This window comes from Mastigoproctus giganteus, chromosome 5, assembly GCF_048544385.1.
Source record: "Mastigoproctus giganteus isolate SK-2022 chromosome 5, ASM4854438v1, whole genome shotgun sequence".
Classification (NCBI taxonomy): Eukaryota; Metazoa; Arthropoda; class Arachnida; order Uropygi; family Thelyphonidae; genus Mastigoproctus; species Mastigoproctus giganteus.
In genome coordinates, this window is record NC_143579.1 from 121,609,975 (window position 1) to 121,626,286 (window position 16,312).

General features: G+C 36.8%; 1 protein-coding gene across 3 annotated transcripts in view; it reads left to right on the forward strand.

Moving 5' to 3' along the window:
- Nucleotides 1-16,312, forward strand: part of LOC150085670 (cGMP-specific 3',5'-cyclic phosphodiesterase-like) — a 575,777-nt gene that overhangs the window by 324,158 nt on the left and 235,307 nt on the right. For all 3 annotated transcript variants that reach the window (XM_090374174.1, XM_090374175.1, XM_090374176.1), the window contains exons 8-9: nt 4,206-4,275; nt 15,068-15,142. In XM_090374174.1, coding sequence (XP_090230300.1) covers nt 4,206-4,275; nt 15,068-15,142 — 145 coding nt within the window. The remainder of the gene's footprint in view (nt 1-4,205; nt 4,276-15,067; nt 15,143-16,312) is intronic.

The following is a 16,312-nucleotide window of genomic DNA, read 5'->3' on the forward strand; positions in this document are numbered from 1 at the left end:
TGTGGATTTATTGAATGACTGTTTTCTACAGCAGCAGCATGTTAGAGAGGGGCAATAAGAGGGAGTAATATTCTTGATCTGCAGTGATTCTTCATGCATTAAGAATCTGCAGGTAAAAGATCCACTGGGTGGCAGTGATCACAATGTACTGATGTGAGATTTACTTACGCATAACTATTGTCAAGAGGGAGGGCTCTTGCTTTTGTAAGAGTGTTTGCAGTAATCTCAGATAGTTTTTAAAGTCTATGCAGTGGGACCTACTGATGATGTTGCCAGCAACAAATTCAAAATGGGAAGCATTCAGGGAAGTAATTATAGAAGCTACTAGGCTTTTCATACCAACTAAGAAATACTGAGAAGCTTAGACCTAAATGTGCAATATAATACAGTTGTAACTGTATTATATTGCAGGGAAGGAAAATAGATTGGATTCATATAAATTATCAGGTGATACAAAAACCAGTGTTAGATAAAGTCTAGTCTGTAATCAAGTCACAAAGGAGGTTAGGAAAGCCAAGGAGTCTCTTGAAAAGAATTCACTTGAGTCTTCTTGACAGACTCCAAAGAATTCTCTGGAAGATGTCGAGAAGTCTTTGGTGAAGAATGCAGAAAAGAGCAGCAGAGAACTTCTTTATTTATATTAACAGAAGAAGGAAGGGATTTAATCGCATTGGTCCATTTTATGTTGATGGTTTAACTGTTGATCTTGCTCAGTTCACTGACAGATGAGTAGGTACTTGCATCTACATTCATACATGGGAAGGGGATGCCAGAAGTTTATCAAAATCTAACAGAGAACTAAATGATTTTGAAAAGTTAAAGAGAAATCATTGAAGCTAAATGTGAAAAAGATGCCTGGGGTTGATGAGATTTATCCAATTATTAAGGGAGGGAGCAAAGGAAGTAAGCAAGCAAGCCCTTAGCCATAATTATGAGAACATTTTTGATTCAGGTTAGGTTCTTATGAACTGAAGATGTGTGAATGTATTCCCAGTTCACAGAGATTGATCAAAAGGAAATGTAAGTATTACAGACCTGTTAGCTTAACTCCTGTTGCAGGGAAAATAATGGAGTCACTGATTAAAGAAGTAATGCAGGAACATTTAGGCAGGAATGCAGTTATACTGCAGTCACAGCATAGATTTATTAAGGTTGGTTGGTTTGTTGGGGATTTATTTGGCACATCAGCATCTATGGCCATAGTGCGCCAATTTATTAAGGAGCAATCATGTTTGACCAATCTCGTTGGATACTATATATACTATGATATAAAATATTACAATGTATTTACAAGACATCTAAGGAGAAGTGCTTATAAAGGGAAGATGGATTTAAACAATCTCAACAATTTAAACAATTTTTGAAAAATTCCTTTTCAGCTCCTGTATTTTTTTTATTATTATTATTATTTTTTTTTGTAATAAACTCTTGCTTTTTGCAAAAATCTTCTTTTTTTTTGCCTGTTTTGGTCCAGAAATCTCTTGTTTTCCTACTGCTTACAAAGGCCTAATCCCCGGCTTTTTGAAAGTCAAAAATTGGCAGCTGTGTTGTATGACATTGTTGAAGGGATACAAGGATGATATCAAAGTTTTTGGATTATTTGAATATTGAGAGAGTGGTTAATGATTACTGCTTAAGGATGATAGGCTTCGATAAAATAAGTAGTATACCAACTACATTTTAATGCTGCAAAATGCAAGGTTTAATACATTTAGGAAATAATTTGGGAGGAAATGAGGAAAAATAACTTATACACTTGGAGAGTTTAATTTAAAATGGTAGCAGAAGAAGAAAGATTTTGAGGTTACAATACAGGCAAACCTTAAGACCTTGCCACCTATCAGTGCAGTGTAGACAGGCATAAAGGAGAAACAGTAGTAGTATTAGTAATGGCTAATGATGCAAGAAAGCAAGCTTATATAGCATCAGAAAAAAAAAAAAAAAAAAAAAACCAGTTCACCCATCCATACCCTCCAAGAATTTGTCTAGTTTTCCCTTGAATTTATTCAACCCATCCACTTCCACAACAACAACAATCAACCACCCACTAGGTGAAGGGAAACTTCTGCACATGTATCCTGCAATCATCCTTCCTCTACTTGAATTTATTCCCCCTCGTGTGTAGTCTTAGCAAGTAGAAAAATACCATAAACATTCAACTTATTCAATCCATTCAAGGCTTTAAAAACATCAGTTAGATCTCCCTGCAGGTGCATGGTCTTGAGACACTGAAATTTGCAGATTCAAAGTTTTTGTAGGTAAGAGCACCCTTTTGTTCCCTTCACCAATCTGGTTGCCCTACTCTACACTGTTCCAGTAGATCTACATCCTTTCTAAAGTGAGGCCTCCAGACCTGTCTACAGTACTCAAAATGCAGCCTATCCATGGCCTTATACAAAGAGATAATCACCTGCTTATCCCTGCTATAAAAGTTTCTGTATATCATTAACAAAACCCCTATGAGCTGTCCTTACAGCATGTCTGCACTGCTCAGAGAATTTCATGTCTGACTGCACAATTACCCCCAGGTCTTTTTCATTCTCCACTACCCTGAGTGTAGTACCACAAAGTTGATAAGTTACTCTGCTTCCCATGTGCAGTACCTTGCATTTGTCAACATTTAACTTCAGCTGTCATTTCTCAGCCTGTCGACTCAATTTTCCTAGATCTTGTTGCAGTAGTTCATCCTGATGTATCATCTGAAAACTTAGACATTAAGCCTGATATACCTTCATCAATATCATTTATAAATATTGAAAACAACAATGGACCCAGGTCTGAACCCTGGGGAACTCCACTAATAGCATTAGTCTATGAAGAGCAGTTCCCATTGATAACCACTCTGTCTTCTTCCATTTAACCAAACCTTTATCCATAGCAGTAACTTTCCCTTAATGCCACATTGCTCCCTTTCGTACATTAGTCTTTTATGTGCAACAGTGTCAAAAGCCCTCCTGAAATCTAAGTATATGATGTTTGTTTGTTATTTGGTTTTTAGGAGCATTAGCAACTAAGGCCATATTGCTCAGGGGATATGCGGTGGTCATTACCTGACCTTTCCGCATCCTTCGTATTTGGTGGGCATGGGCTCGAACTCCAGTCTAATCAAGAAGTGTGTGCTACGCACTGCTGCTCCTGCCCACCTGGCTACGGAGGCGCCTATATGATGTCAAAATTATTTTTTGCATCCAATTCCTTGGTCACTGCATCATAATAACCTATCAGATTGGTTAGATAAGACTGCCCCATGACAAATCCATGCTGTGATTGCAGTATAATTGCATTCCTGTCCAAATCATCCTGCAGTTGTCTGTTGTTGTTTTGCTGTTTATGTAGTACCTGATTAGTGCATTAGTACCCAAAGTCATATTGTACTATGTCTGTAACAGTGTATATTAATTTGCTGTTGTGTTGTGTTGTGTTGTTTAAAAAAAACAGAATAAGTTGTGGGGGAGAGAAATCCTACTCCCTGTGATCCTACTCCTAACCCCAATTGAAGAGGCCTTTAAGAATTCCATTAGTTTCTGTCAGGATTTGAACCCAGATCTCTTCAAATGATGCTATGTGACAAAACCACTATGCTGTCATAGTGGATAGCACTTGAGTCCACAATTGGGATATGCTGTCAAACTAGGGAGGCCATACAAAAAGAAAAAGAAAAAAAAAAGACATTCTAAAGTTCTTGAAAAGGTGTAATGTATGTTTATTGTGAGATTAGCTAAAGGGTTCCCATAGAGGAGATTGAAAATATGGGTAATGTTGATAACTAGTTACCTTAGAGGGAATTTGATTGAGGTTTTAAGGCCCTTATAAGGGATAGTAAAATAAATGAATTGTTAACTTTCATGGTATTAAATGATGCTAGAAACAGGGGACATAAATACAAATTATATAATGGATTGTAGCATGGGTAGCTGAGACCAGTGAATTAGGGAAATTCAAAGGCCTGCTGAATCAGTAGGTATGGGAAGTGAGGGGGAATACTTAGGCAGTGATGATTTTTTTTTTTTTTTTTTTTTATTTGTTTGTTTGTTTTTTGTAGCAATGGCCCTTGATTTTCTTGCACCGTATGGCCATTACTAATATTAAGTATATGTCACCTGATTTTATTGTCCCCCTTATCTTTCATAATAGAAATGATATTGGTCAGTCTGCTGTATCTTAAATGATTGCAGTTTTGTTTATTCATTGATTATTTGTTATAGCTTGAGTGAATTGATTACTGGTGAAGCTACCCATGTCCACATAGCCAGGCATGTTGTGACCACAGGTCAGGTAATTATCAGTTTTAATTTGTAGAGTTAGTTTTTTCCATCATATTAATTTTTCACATTGCCTTAATGTTTAAATACTTAATTATTATTTTTTGCAGACTAACTTTTTTCCACACGTATTTATAGAAGTAATTATAGAAGCTACTGTTCTCATTTTCTTCCACACTTTCTCCAAAGTTTGCTAATTAAGATTAGCAAATTTAAAATGATGATTTGTATGGCTGTTGATAAGTCCATGACAGTTTAGTGGTTTTGCTATATGTTCAGGTTCCTGTAGGTGACTGGAAGAATATCTAAAGACCTCTTTATTCAAGGCTGTAGTTAGCTGATCTCAGACAGAGGGATTTTCTCTTTAAGTTATTTGGATTTCAGCCCATACACCATGCAGATCACACACACACACACACACACACACACACACACACACACACACACACACACACACACACACACACACACACACACTTACTTGTACAGACATAATGCAGAATGGCACAGTATGGTCTAAGTCACTGATTCACGTAAAACCAAATGACAACAACATAAAACCAATTTCACAAAGGTGATTACAGTGGTCTTAGTTTTTCAGCGGGACCAACTTGATGTTAAAACCTGCAAATTTTAAATGGAGAGTGTTCAATGAATTAATTTAGAAGCTGCTATGTAGAATCTCATTAATACAAACTCGGTTTATACAAAATACTCATTTATATGAAGCATGTATGATTCTTCTGTGAAAGGATAGGCTTTTCTTTGTAAACTTATTTGTTTATTATAAAATTCGGTTAGTATCTATTACAAAGTCAATTTTCACCTTGTGAGAAATAATAAATCTTATTTTGTATGTTTAATACAAAGCTCCACACAGCTGTCATATTATTTCCCCTATTACTGTCTGTAATGGTCTGGTTCTGTGTTTCCTGAAATGTACAGCACTGAATTGTTAGAATTAACTTTTCAGTAAAGTAAACTAATTTATGGTGGCTAAAACATAAATATTCTCTGAAAAACATCAGAGTCAGTTGCAATTGTTAAGTTGGTTTCAAGGAGTCTTTTGTTACACTTATTATCTATTTTGTGCCATTTTTATCAGAGCCATATTTTTGGAACTTGTATTTTAAAAATCAATTGGAAGTTTGCTTATGTTAAACCTCTATAAATCTAGCAGTGTTATGGTGACAAAATGTAAATGCAGAGAATTAAGCCTGGAAATAAAGCTGAAAATTATACAAGAGGCTGATATGATGGAACAAATTAAAATGGACACTGGAGCAGTAATAAAAACAGGAAATTAATTTGTGGTGCAAAACATGAGGAAGGAGCTTTAAACAAAACTGAATGGTACCAACAAATGTGTGCATCAAATTTGCTAATATCAGATTCAATTTTGCAAGAAAAGGCTAATTATCTAGCTCAACAACATAGAATTAGTCAGTTCTTCAAATGCAGTGGTGGCTGGCTCCAAAGATTTAAGAACAGAAGTAACTTGGTTTTGCAAAATGTTTGTGGCAAGTCTGGATCAGTTGACAAAGAAAAGACTACAGACTAGTCGTGTTCTGTAAGGTCCATTTTTGAAAAATATGAGGTAAAGGATATTTTTGACCTTGATGAGATGGGTTTATTTTATAAACCTGTTTCATCAAGCTAGCATTGCAAAACTATGCCTACTTGTGATTAGCATATTTTTAAATCCAAGATGTTCTAAAGAAGTTAACCAACTTCCATACAATTATAAGGTCAACAGAAGTGCTTGGGATACAGTCAAAATTTTTCATTCTTGGCTATTGAAAGTGGACAGATGAATGGCTTACAAAAAAAAGGAACATTTTGATGATTCTGGATTGTTATACAGCACATTCTGCTGGGATTTCTTAAGTTGGCAAATATATGGCTGTTGTTTTTCCTCGCAATATCATAAATTTTATGCAGCCACTTGATCAATTTATAACTTTAAGAGCATATAGAGCCTGCCTGATATGGTACTTGATCTGCAACATAGGCGGGAACAGTTTTCAGCCAAAGTGGAATGTCTTGGATTCTATCTGTAGTCTTGTTATTGATATGGACAGTATTGAATCAAATGTAATAATCAACTTCAGAAAGAGTGACTTTGGAGAGAATATTATTGAAAAAAAAACATGGTCGATCAGACAAATATGAGAGCAACGTTGAAGAATTGGAGAATTTGATGGAGCATATGGATTCTGTTGGTGAATTTGAAGAGTTTGTTAAGGTGGATGATGAAGTTGCTACCTCAGCAGTATCAACACTGGAAGAGCTTCTGAGAACCAAGAAAAACTATGAAGTTTTTTTTTCTTTTTTACCAGCAATGAAATTTAAGAAGCCCACATGCTACCTTCTAAAAAAGATGCCCAAAATGTTGTGAGGGTGTTGAATAGAGAGGTGTTGGCCTGCTGTAACGTTAATAAATAAATAAAAAATACAAAAAAAACTAAAAAAACTTGCTTTTGATAACTGTGCTGTAGTTAAGAATGCATATAATACAAAAACTGTGCAAATGAAATTGGATTCCTTCTTTAAATCAGATTAATTTATTAAAAAAGTTGATTTGCATGTCTCTTTTTGTGTTCAGATTATTATTCTTTTGCTCGTTTGTGATACTAATTACATACATACCAACTACAATATTTATTAATGATATTGATGAAGGTATATCAGGGCCAATGTCTAAGTTTTCAGGTGATACAAAGGTTGGCAAGGTCAGTAATCAGGGTGAGCTACTGCAACAAGATCTAGGAAATTAGTTCGATGGGCTTAGAAATGACAGTTGAAGTTTATCATTGACAAAGTTACTGCATGTGAGTAGCAGTAATCCCAGATTAACATACCAACTGTGTGGTACTACACTCAGGGTAGTAGAAAATTAAAAAAACCTGGGAGGTAATTGTGCAGTCAGATATGAAGTTTTCTGACCATTGCTCAGAAAACTTCATATCTGACAGTTTGCCAGGATAGCTCATGGGGTTTTGTCAATGATATACAGAAACTTTGCTATCTGGAATAAGGAGTTGATTATCTTTTTGTACAAGGCAATGGTAAGGCTGCAACTTGAGTACTATATACAGGTCTGGAGGACTCACTTTAGGAAGGATGTAGAAATGCTGGAACAGTTTCTGAGAAGGGCAACCAGATTGAAGGGTGCTCTTACCAAGAAAAGCTTCATTTCAGTTATGTTGCTTCTTTTCTCTTAGTTTATCTTATAATAAAAGAAAATCTGTGCAAAATGTCTGTTGTTATTATTTTATTAATGTAATTTATTTTATAATTTCATTTATTTTTGAAATGAAAAATTTTATTTTGATACTGTTGGCTGATCTTGTTACTACTACATGTCTTGTTATTACAAAACATGAAAATTTATGCCCCTTGAACTTTGTATTAGTAAAGTGTAGTGTAAAGTGTGTTAATTGTCTGACAGCACCGGGGGTTCCCCCATCTCCGCGTTGTATTCTTTGTAAGTGACACAGAACTCTGTGTAGGCCAGATATTTAAAAAGTGTGTGGGGAGTAGTTTGTTGTGTAGTGTTATGTTCTGTTGTTTCTCTGACCATTTAGCTGTTGGGCCCCTATTGGAACCCACTGTTGCCCACACTTTGCCACGAGGAGGCAGGTCAGGCACCCAGTAGATTATTTAAGTACTCTGGCAGCTCCTGCCACCTATTTTCCGAGGATTTTAGTGGCAAGGCCTTAAAAGAAAGGTAGGTGTGAACACTAGAATTTGGAAAGGCCAAAAGAGGTTTACGAGAAAGCAGTTGAATTTTTTGACGCTGATTAGAATTTGGCAGCATTGTTAGGGGTGTACTCAGCTGGTTTAGTTAGAGTGGGGGAGGAGACTGAAGACTAGGGGAAACAGGTAGAAGGATGGGGATGATAGAGTAGGCATCCCCAAAGAGGTCAGTAGGGATGATCCCCATCAGGCGAAGTATGGGGAGGCAGGGAGGGAGCAGACAGAGACCTGTCTCCTCCTTCCCCTGCCTGGGGATGGGGTTTTAAAAGGAACCAGGTTAGAGTACCCAGTTCAGTTTGCCAAATGGCGTGTTGGCAGAAAACTGCAGTATGTCTTCATTGATGATGGTTGTCAGGTCCATGTCTTGTCAAATCCGATAGGAAGGTCAAACTGCCCATCCCACTCTGGCTGTGGGATATGTTAGCTGGCAGTGCGGAACTCACCAGGCAGGGGGGGAGGAGACACATTTACTTCATTCATAATTCACATTCTCATTCTACTTGCATTCTATTTTTATACTTTTTTTTTTATAGTGTATAATATATATATTTTTTTCCTTGTTAGGTTATATATATATTTATTTTTTTTTTTTTTCACTCACTCATTCATCTTTTTCTCACAAACCAGAGCAGAGGGGATGCAATGGCGTGTAATGTAATTTAAATACTGATGCTTAATAATTAAGCTAAATAAGAAAGAATATAAAAGATTGAAACTAGGGTTAGTGTGAACTTAACTTTAACATTTATGGTTTGTGTTCTCTTTCTCACACATTTACACTCTCATTCATACTTCTGGCTTTCATTTAATTTGTTCGGAGAACTTTGTATTAATGAGATTCTACTGTAATTCTTTTAGACTTAAATGGATGGCAGATGAACTGATAACTATAACAACAGGCATTCTTAGTGAAATGGCGCAGAGAGAAAGATTGGTAGTGATGACTCCGAAAAGTGCACCATTTTTGATTGTTACTGTGTTACTATATCACACTGTAGTAACCATTCATAATAATAATAAAAAAAAAATCATCACTACAGCAAAAACAGCTGGCTTTAGTGATTTTTTGTCTTTAGTTAAATGTGTAACTAGACTAGCAGAATAGAGGCAACCTTTGACAAGTCTGTTTAAAGAGGAGGTTAAAAATGGTAAGAAAAGTAATATGAGCACCTTTCAGAGATAACAAATAGAAAAGTACAAGCAATCACTAATGAGTGTTACCGACTCACATCCAAATCCAGTTCAGGTTTTTTGATAGTTACTGATTGCAGTAATCTAAGTGATTCCAAGCTATATCACACTCTAGTGTGATATAGCTTCAGGAGCCACAAGAAGTTTCAAAGGAAGACAAATTAATGAACTCCGTAAGGAAAGGAACTTTGGAATCTCAAACTTCTGGTGAAAGCTATTCTAAACAGTCCAAGCAAGTTGATAATTCTAGACATGTTATCCTCACTCATGCAGATAGTTTGTTCTGTCTGTTTCTTTGTTCTGGTTGAATAAAGCAATTTTATTTTTTATTGTAAATGATATGCAAACATTTCAAACCAGTGTTCTCACCTCACCTCCATATATTGAAATCATTAATCCTACATATGAATTTTGCCCTCTCAAGTGTGTAATCTGAGCAAGAGGAACAATACCATCATTATTGAGCTTGTTCAAATCATTCAAAGTCTTATACACCTCAATCAGATCACCTCGCAGGTGCCTAGTCTCCAGATGCTGCAATTTACAGAACTTAAGCCTTTCTTTGTAAGAGTACCCCTTTGTTACTCTCGCCAATATTGTTGCCCTTCTCTGTACTCATTCCAGCAGCTCTACTAACTTCCTAAAATAAAGCTTCCAGACTGTATGCAGTATTCAAGGTGTATCCTGACTATTGAGAAAGGGATAATCACCTCCTTATCCTGCTAGCAAAGTTCCTGTATATCATTGAAAAGATCCCATGAGCTGCTCTGGTACCCTGTCTGCACTGCTCTGAAAACTTCATATCTGATGCACAATTACCTCCAGGTCTTTTTCATTCTCCACTACCTTGAGTACAGCACAGTTGGTACATTACTCTGGGGTTACCATCAATATCCATATGCAGTACTTTGCATTTCTCAACGATAAACTTTAGTTGCCACCTCTCATAACATATGCACAAATTTTATAGATCCTGTTGCAGCAGTGTACTGTCATTAACAACCCTGCCAACCTTTGTATCATCTGCAAACTTGGACATTAAGCCTAATATACCTTCAAAGGCTTAAGCACTTTTAGAATCAATGATAAATATAGAAAACAACGATGGTCCCCAACACTGAACCCTGGGGAACTCCACTAATAACATTCGTCCACAAAATGCAGTGTCCATTGATTACCACTCTCTGTCTTCTCCCACCAGTCATCCCTTTATCTATAGCAGCATCTTGCCCTTAATGCCTAACTGCTCCAATTTGTATAGCAGTCTTTTATGTGCAACAGTATCAAAAGTTTTCCTGAAATCCAAGTATATGATATCAAAATTATTTTTTGCATTCAGTTCCTTTGTGATCACATCGTAGTATCAAATCAGATTGGTCAGACAAGACTTTCCTTTAGCACACCCATGCTGCGTTGGAACTATAACTTCATTCTGGCACCTCCGTAGCCAGGTGGGCAGGAGCAGCAGTGCGTGGCACACACTTCTTGACTAGACTGGGATTCCAGCCAGTGAATACCAAATACGGAGGATGCAGAAAGATCAGGGAATGACCACTGTATATCCCCGGAGCAATATGGCCCTAGTTGCTAATGCTCATAAAAAAACCAAAATAACAACAACAATAACTTCATTCTTGTCTATATGATTCTGCATTGGTACTTTAGCCAGTGACTCCGATATTTTCCCCAGAACAGAAGTTGAACTAAGACGTCTGTAATTACTCGTGTCACCTTTTGATTCCCCTTTGTGAATTGGGGATACATTTGCACATTTCTAGTATGCGGGGACCTCCCCTGAATCCAAGAATGCTCTCATAATTATGGCTAAGGATTTGCTTACTTCCTTTGGTGCCTCCTTTAATATAACTGGATAGATTCCATTCACACCAGATGCCGTTCTTATGTTTAACTTCAGCAATTTCTCCTCCACCTTACTCAGTTATTACTAAACCATTTAGCACCCTGTTAGAGAGTTTGATAAACTTTTGGCTTTCACTTGCTTACGGAATTCCTCATATGTTAATGTAGATGCAAAATTTTCATTCAGTTTGTCAGCTATCTGAACAAGATCAGATAGCTGACAAAGATAGATAGATCAGATAGCATCCCCTTGATTATCCCCTTGTATAAGGCAATAGTCAGATCACTCCTTTAGTAGTGCATACAAGTCTGGAAGCCTCATATTAGGAAGGATGTAGAGCTGCTGGAATGAGTACAGAGAAGGGTAGTGAGATTAGTGAGGGGGAACAAAGGGTTGTTCTTACCAAGAAAGGCTTAAGTTCTGCATATTGCAGCATGTGGAGACTAGGCACCTGAAAGATGATATGATTGAGGTGTATAAGGCCTTGAATGGTTTGAGCAGGCTCAGTGCTGATGGGATTCTTCCTCTTGCTCAGATTACACACCTGAGCGGACATGGATGTTCAGGATCTCTTCCCCCCCCTTGTTTGAGGTGTTGCAGAGTAAATTTTGTGTGTGTGTGTGTGTCTGTGGGTGGGAGCTTTGATCTTGTGAGTACCTTTCTGTTGTTTAATATGTTGTGACAGATCACAGCACTTTTAGATTGCTGAATCATATGGCTTTTGGAAATGTGAAATATGTTATGTATGTGTATGGGCCACTGGGAAGTTTTATGATTGAGAAACAAAAAAAACAAAAAAAAAAAGTATTCTACTCAGAAGACCAGGTATTTTTTAGTTTTTAGTGCTTGTCTCTCTCTGCTGGCGCCTCCGTAGCCAGGTCGGCAGGAGCAGCAGTGCGTAGCACATGCTTCTTGATTAGACCGGAGTTCAAGCCCGTGACCACCAAATAAGGAGGATGAGGAAAGGTCAGGGAATGACCGCTACATATTCCCGGAGCAATATGGCCTTAGTTGCTAATGCTCCTAAAAACCAAATAACAACAACAATAGGTTCTCTCTGAGTTCTTATTGGTATAGTATTTTTATTTTTTATTTTAAAATAGTGTTTATGTTTTTATCTTATATAGTATACTTTTTAACAAATCCTAAGCCTATGATACATACAAGTTGATCTGTAACCAAGTTACAAAGGAGGTTAGGGAGGCGAAGGCAGGTTACGAGAAATCTTTGGCAAGGGATGCAAAGAAAAACAGCAAAGAGTTCTTTACTTATGTAAACTCTAGAAGGAAGGGGATGAATCAGATTTGTCCACTTGATATTGAGGGGTCAACTGTTGATGATCCTGCTCAGGTAGCTAACAAACTAAACGAATATTTTGCATCGACATTCACACATGAGGAGTTATTCAGCGAGGGGAATGCCAGAGGTGTATAAAACTCTGGCAGTAAGCTAGAGAATCTTGTAATAACTGAGAGTAAATGGAGGAGAAATTGTTAAAGATAAACACAAGAAAGGCACCTGGGGTGGATGGATCTATCCAGTTATATTAAAGGAGGCAGCAAAGGAAGTAAGCAAACCCTTAGCCATAATTATGAGACCTTCCTTGGACTCAGGGGAGGTACCCATGGACTGGAGATGTGCAAATGTGACCCCAATTCACAAAGAAGAATCAAAGGCTGACACAAGTAATTATAGACCTGTGAGTTTAACTTCTGTTCCCGGAAAATTAATGGAGGCACTGGTTAAAGAAGCACTGCAGGATCATCTAGACAAGACTTCAGTTATAGCTCGGACACAGCATGGTTTTGTTAAGGGGAAGTCTTGCCTGATCAATTTGATTGGATACTATGATGCAGTCACAAAAGAACTGGATGCAGGGGATAACTTTGATATTATATACTTGGATCTTAGAAAGGCTTTTGATACTGTTGCACTTGGAAGACTGCTGCATAAATTGGAGCAGTGTGGCATTGGAGGCAAATTGCTGCTATGGATAAAGGGGTGGTTGAGGGGGAGAAGAAGACAGAGAATGGTAATCAATGGACACTGCTCATTGTGGACTAATGTCATTAGTTGAGTCCCTCAGGGTTCAGTATTGGGTCCATTATTGTTTTCTGTATTTATAAATGATATTGATGATGGTATATCAAGCTTAATGTCCAAGTTTGCAGACGATACGAAGGTTGGCAGGGTTGTCAAGAACACTACTGACACTATGCTGCTGGAACAGGATCTGGAAAGGTTGAGCAGATGGGCTGAGAGGTGGCAAATGAAGTTTAACATTGACAAATGTAAAGTACTACATATGGGAAACAGCAACCCCAGACCAGTGTATCAACTCTGTGGTACTACACTGATAGTGGTAGAGAATGAAAGGGACCTGGGGGTGGTTGTGCAGGCAGATATGAAGTTCTCTGAGCAGTGCAGATGGACTGCAAGAGTAGTTCATGGTGTATTGTCAATGATATATAGGAATTTTTCTAGCAGGGATAAGGAGCTGATTATTCCCTTGTATAAGGCAATGGTCAGGCCACACCTAGAGTACTGTATACAGGCCTGGAGGCCTCATTTCAAGAAGGATGTAGAGCTACTGGAACGAGTACAGAGAAGGGCAACAAGATTAGTGAATGGAACAAAGGGGTGCTCTTACGAAGAAAGGCTTAAGTTTTGCATATTACAGTGTCTGGAGACTAGGCACCAGCGAGGTGATCTGATAGAGGTGTATAAAGCCTTGAATGGTTTGAGCATGCTCAGTGCTGATGGGATTCTTTCTCTTGCTCAGAATAATCACCTGATAGGGCATAAATTCAAATTGAGGAAAGACAGATGTAGGATAGATGTGCGGAAATTTGCCTTTAGTCAGCAGGTGGTTGGTTGGTGGAACAGACTTCCATCCCTTGTTGTGGAAGTTGATAGCCTAAATAAGTTTAAGGCTCAGCTGGACAGGTATTTCGAATGAACAGAGGAGTGAAGTGGAAGTGGTTATTTTTTATTTATTTATTTATTTTATTTATTTAAAATTTTTTTTTTTTGGCTGATGCTGCATAAGCTTGCTTTCTTGCATCAAATGCCTCTACTAATGCTAATGCTAAAATCAGTTTTTGTGTACTACTTTTTATGTCAGTAGTGCAGGCAATGAGTTATAGAATATGTAAATAAGTAAATTGATAAATAACTATTTGCATATAATCCTGGATTTTTAATGTATCTATATTTACAAAAACAGACTTGTGCCTTGTCAAATATTTGCATTTTGTTGTTCAATCCAGTTGATGTAGGATTTTTAGGATCTGTCTTAAACTAAAGATAGACTAAACTATAGACTAGACTAGACTATAAACTAAACTATCTTAAAACTTATTTTAAAAACAGTGTTGAAAGTGTTAAACTTAGGCTCTCAAATATTTTTCTCCTTCCTGAGTTGCTAAAGACATAGTTCAGAGTTCTTTAGGTATGATTGTTGATGCATTTTTTGTGTATCTTTTTTCTTTCTTTCTTTCTTTCTTTCTTTCTTTTAATGTGAATTATATGTAAATGATTCTGATGCACATGTAGCAATATGAGAAGGCATGAAGAATGTATTTGAATTGAGTCATAATTGGCAGTAATTTTTAAATTAAGGCAAATGAAATTAATTTAGAAAGAAGGCACAGGCATACCTCAAAACAAGTATTTTGCCTTTAACAGAAAGCATGTTTGTCTGGTTGCAGCTTGCTGCATAATGTACCATTTCATTTGGTACATTCAATAAAATGAACATCAATATCAGATTTATTTTTGCCATTTTTGTTGCTATTCCACCTTTAAAAAATATGATAAGCACTGTTTTGTTTCCTTTATCTGCATATAACTAATTACAAGAAAATCTTCATATCTCTTTAATCTCTGGATTTCATGAATAACAAGAAAATACTATTCCTGAAAAAGTTTCTAGAAATAGCAAGGTAATGTTGATTAAAAATGTATTTGAATTTTATTTCTTCTCTTTTTATAGACTTTCAACTGGCATGGTAATGAAGAAGAACTAAAGGAAGTAAAGAATTTTATGCCGCAATCTCCTGCAAACAATGTAAGCTTGTAAGATTTGTTAATTACCGTGTATATATATTGATATCTACTGAACGTACAACTTTGGTTAAACAACCCATATATTCAGTACATAAGTTAATTTGCAAGTTTATTATGGAATATCCATAACTCAGTTTTTTCTTTTCCCTATTCGGAGACAGGGGTCTCCGAATAGGAAAACCAATAGTTAGCATTCCAATTTGGTATATGCGTATTTCAAAGAATGTGGAAGGGAATAATGAAAGAATTTCAAAAGTCACCTGGTGACTTTTATTGCCCATTGTAGAAATTGAAGGATAGAAATTTTGACAGTTCACTGCTGTCTGAGAGAGAGAGAGAGAGAGAGAGAGAGAGAGAGAGAGAGAGAGAGAGAGAGAGAGAGAGAGAGAGAGAGAGAGAGATGCATATCATATTGCAAGGATGCTAGCTTTCAAAGGTGAGGGTCAGCGTTGTAGTCGTGATTATTCAGATACCTACTAGAGCACCAAAGGCGTTAAGAAATCAATATCAGATCCCACATAGTGTTATTATATTCAGAGGAACACCACTTTATATAGAAAACTGCTCTCTGAAGATATCTATGCTATTGGAATAACAACATCTCATAAATAAAATGGAAGTAATGACATGTCAAAATATTATAGTACTATTAAATAGAATTTTTCAAAAAATAGTTTTTGGTGATGAGTTTTATTATATATTGTGCCATGCAATTTCCTTCACTTTTGGAAAGTGAAGGGAAACTTACTAGTATTATTATTAGTAGTGGCAAGTGATACAATGAAAAAGCTGAAATAGAAAAGCCCACTACCCACCTCATTTTTCCATCCTTCACCCCTTATAGTAATTTGTCTAATTCTTCCTTAAATTTATTCAAACTACCCATTACACTACACCAGATGGTAGTTTGTTCCAACACTTTGTTAGGACCCTTTGCAAGTGCCTAGTTTCCAAATGCTGCAATTTGCAGAACCAAAGTCTTTTGTGATAAGTACCATTTTGTGTCCTTGACTAATCTGGTTGGTCTTCTCTGCACTTGTTCCAAGAGTACCACATCCTTCTTAAAATGATGCATCTAGACCTGTATAGAGTACTCGAAATGCAGCCTAACCATTGCCTTATACAGTGGATAATCACCCTCTTATCCTTACTGTCAAAATTTGTAGAATTC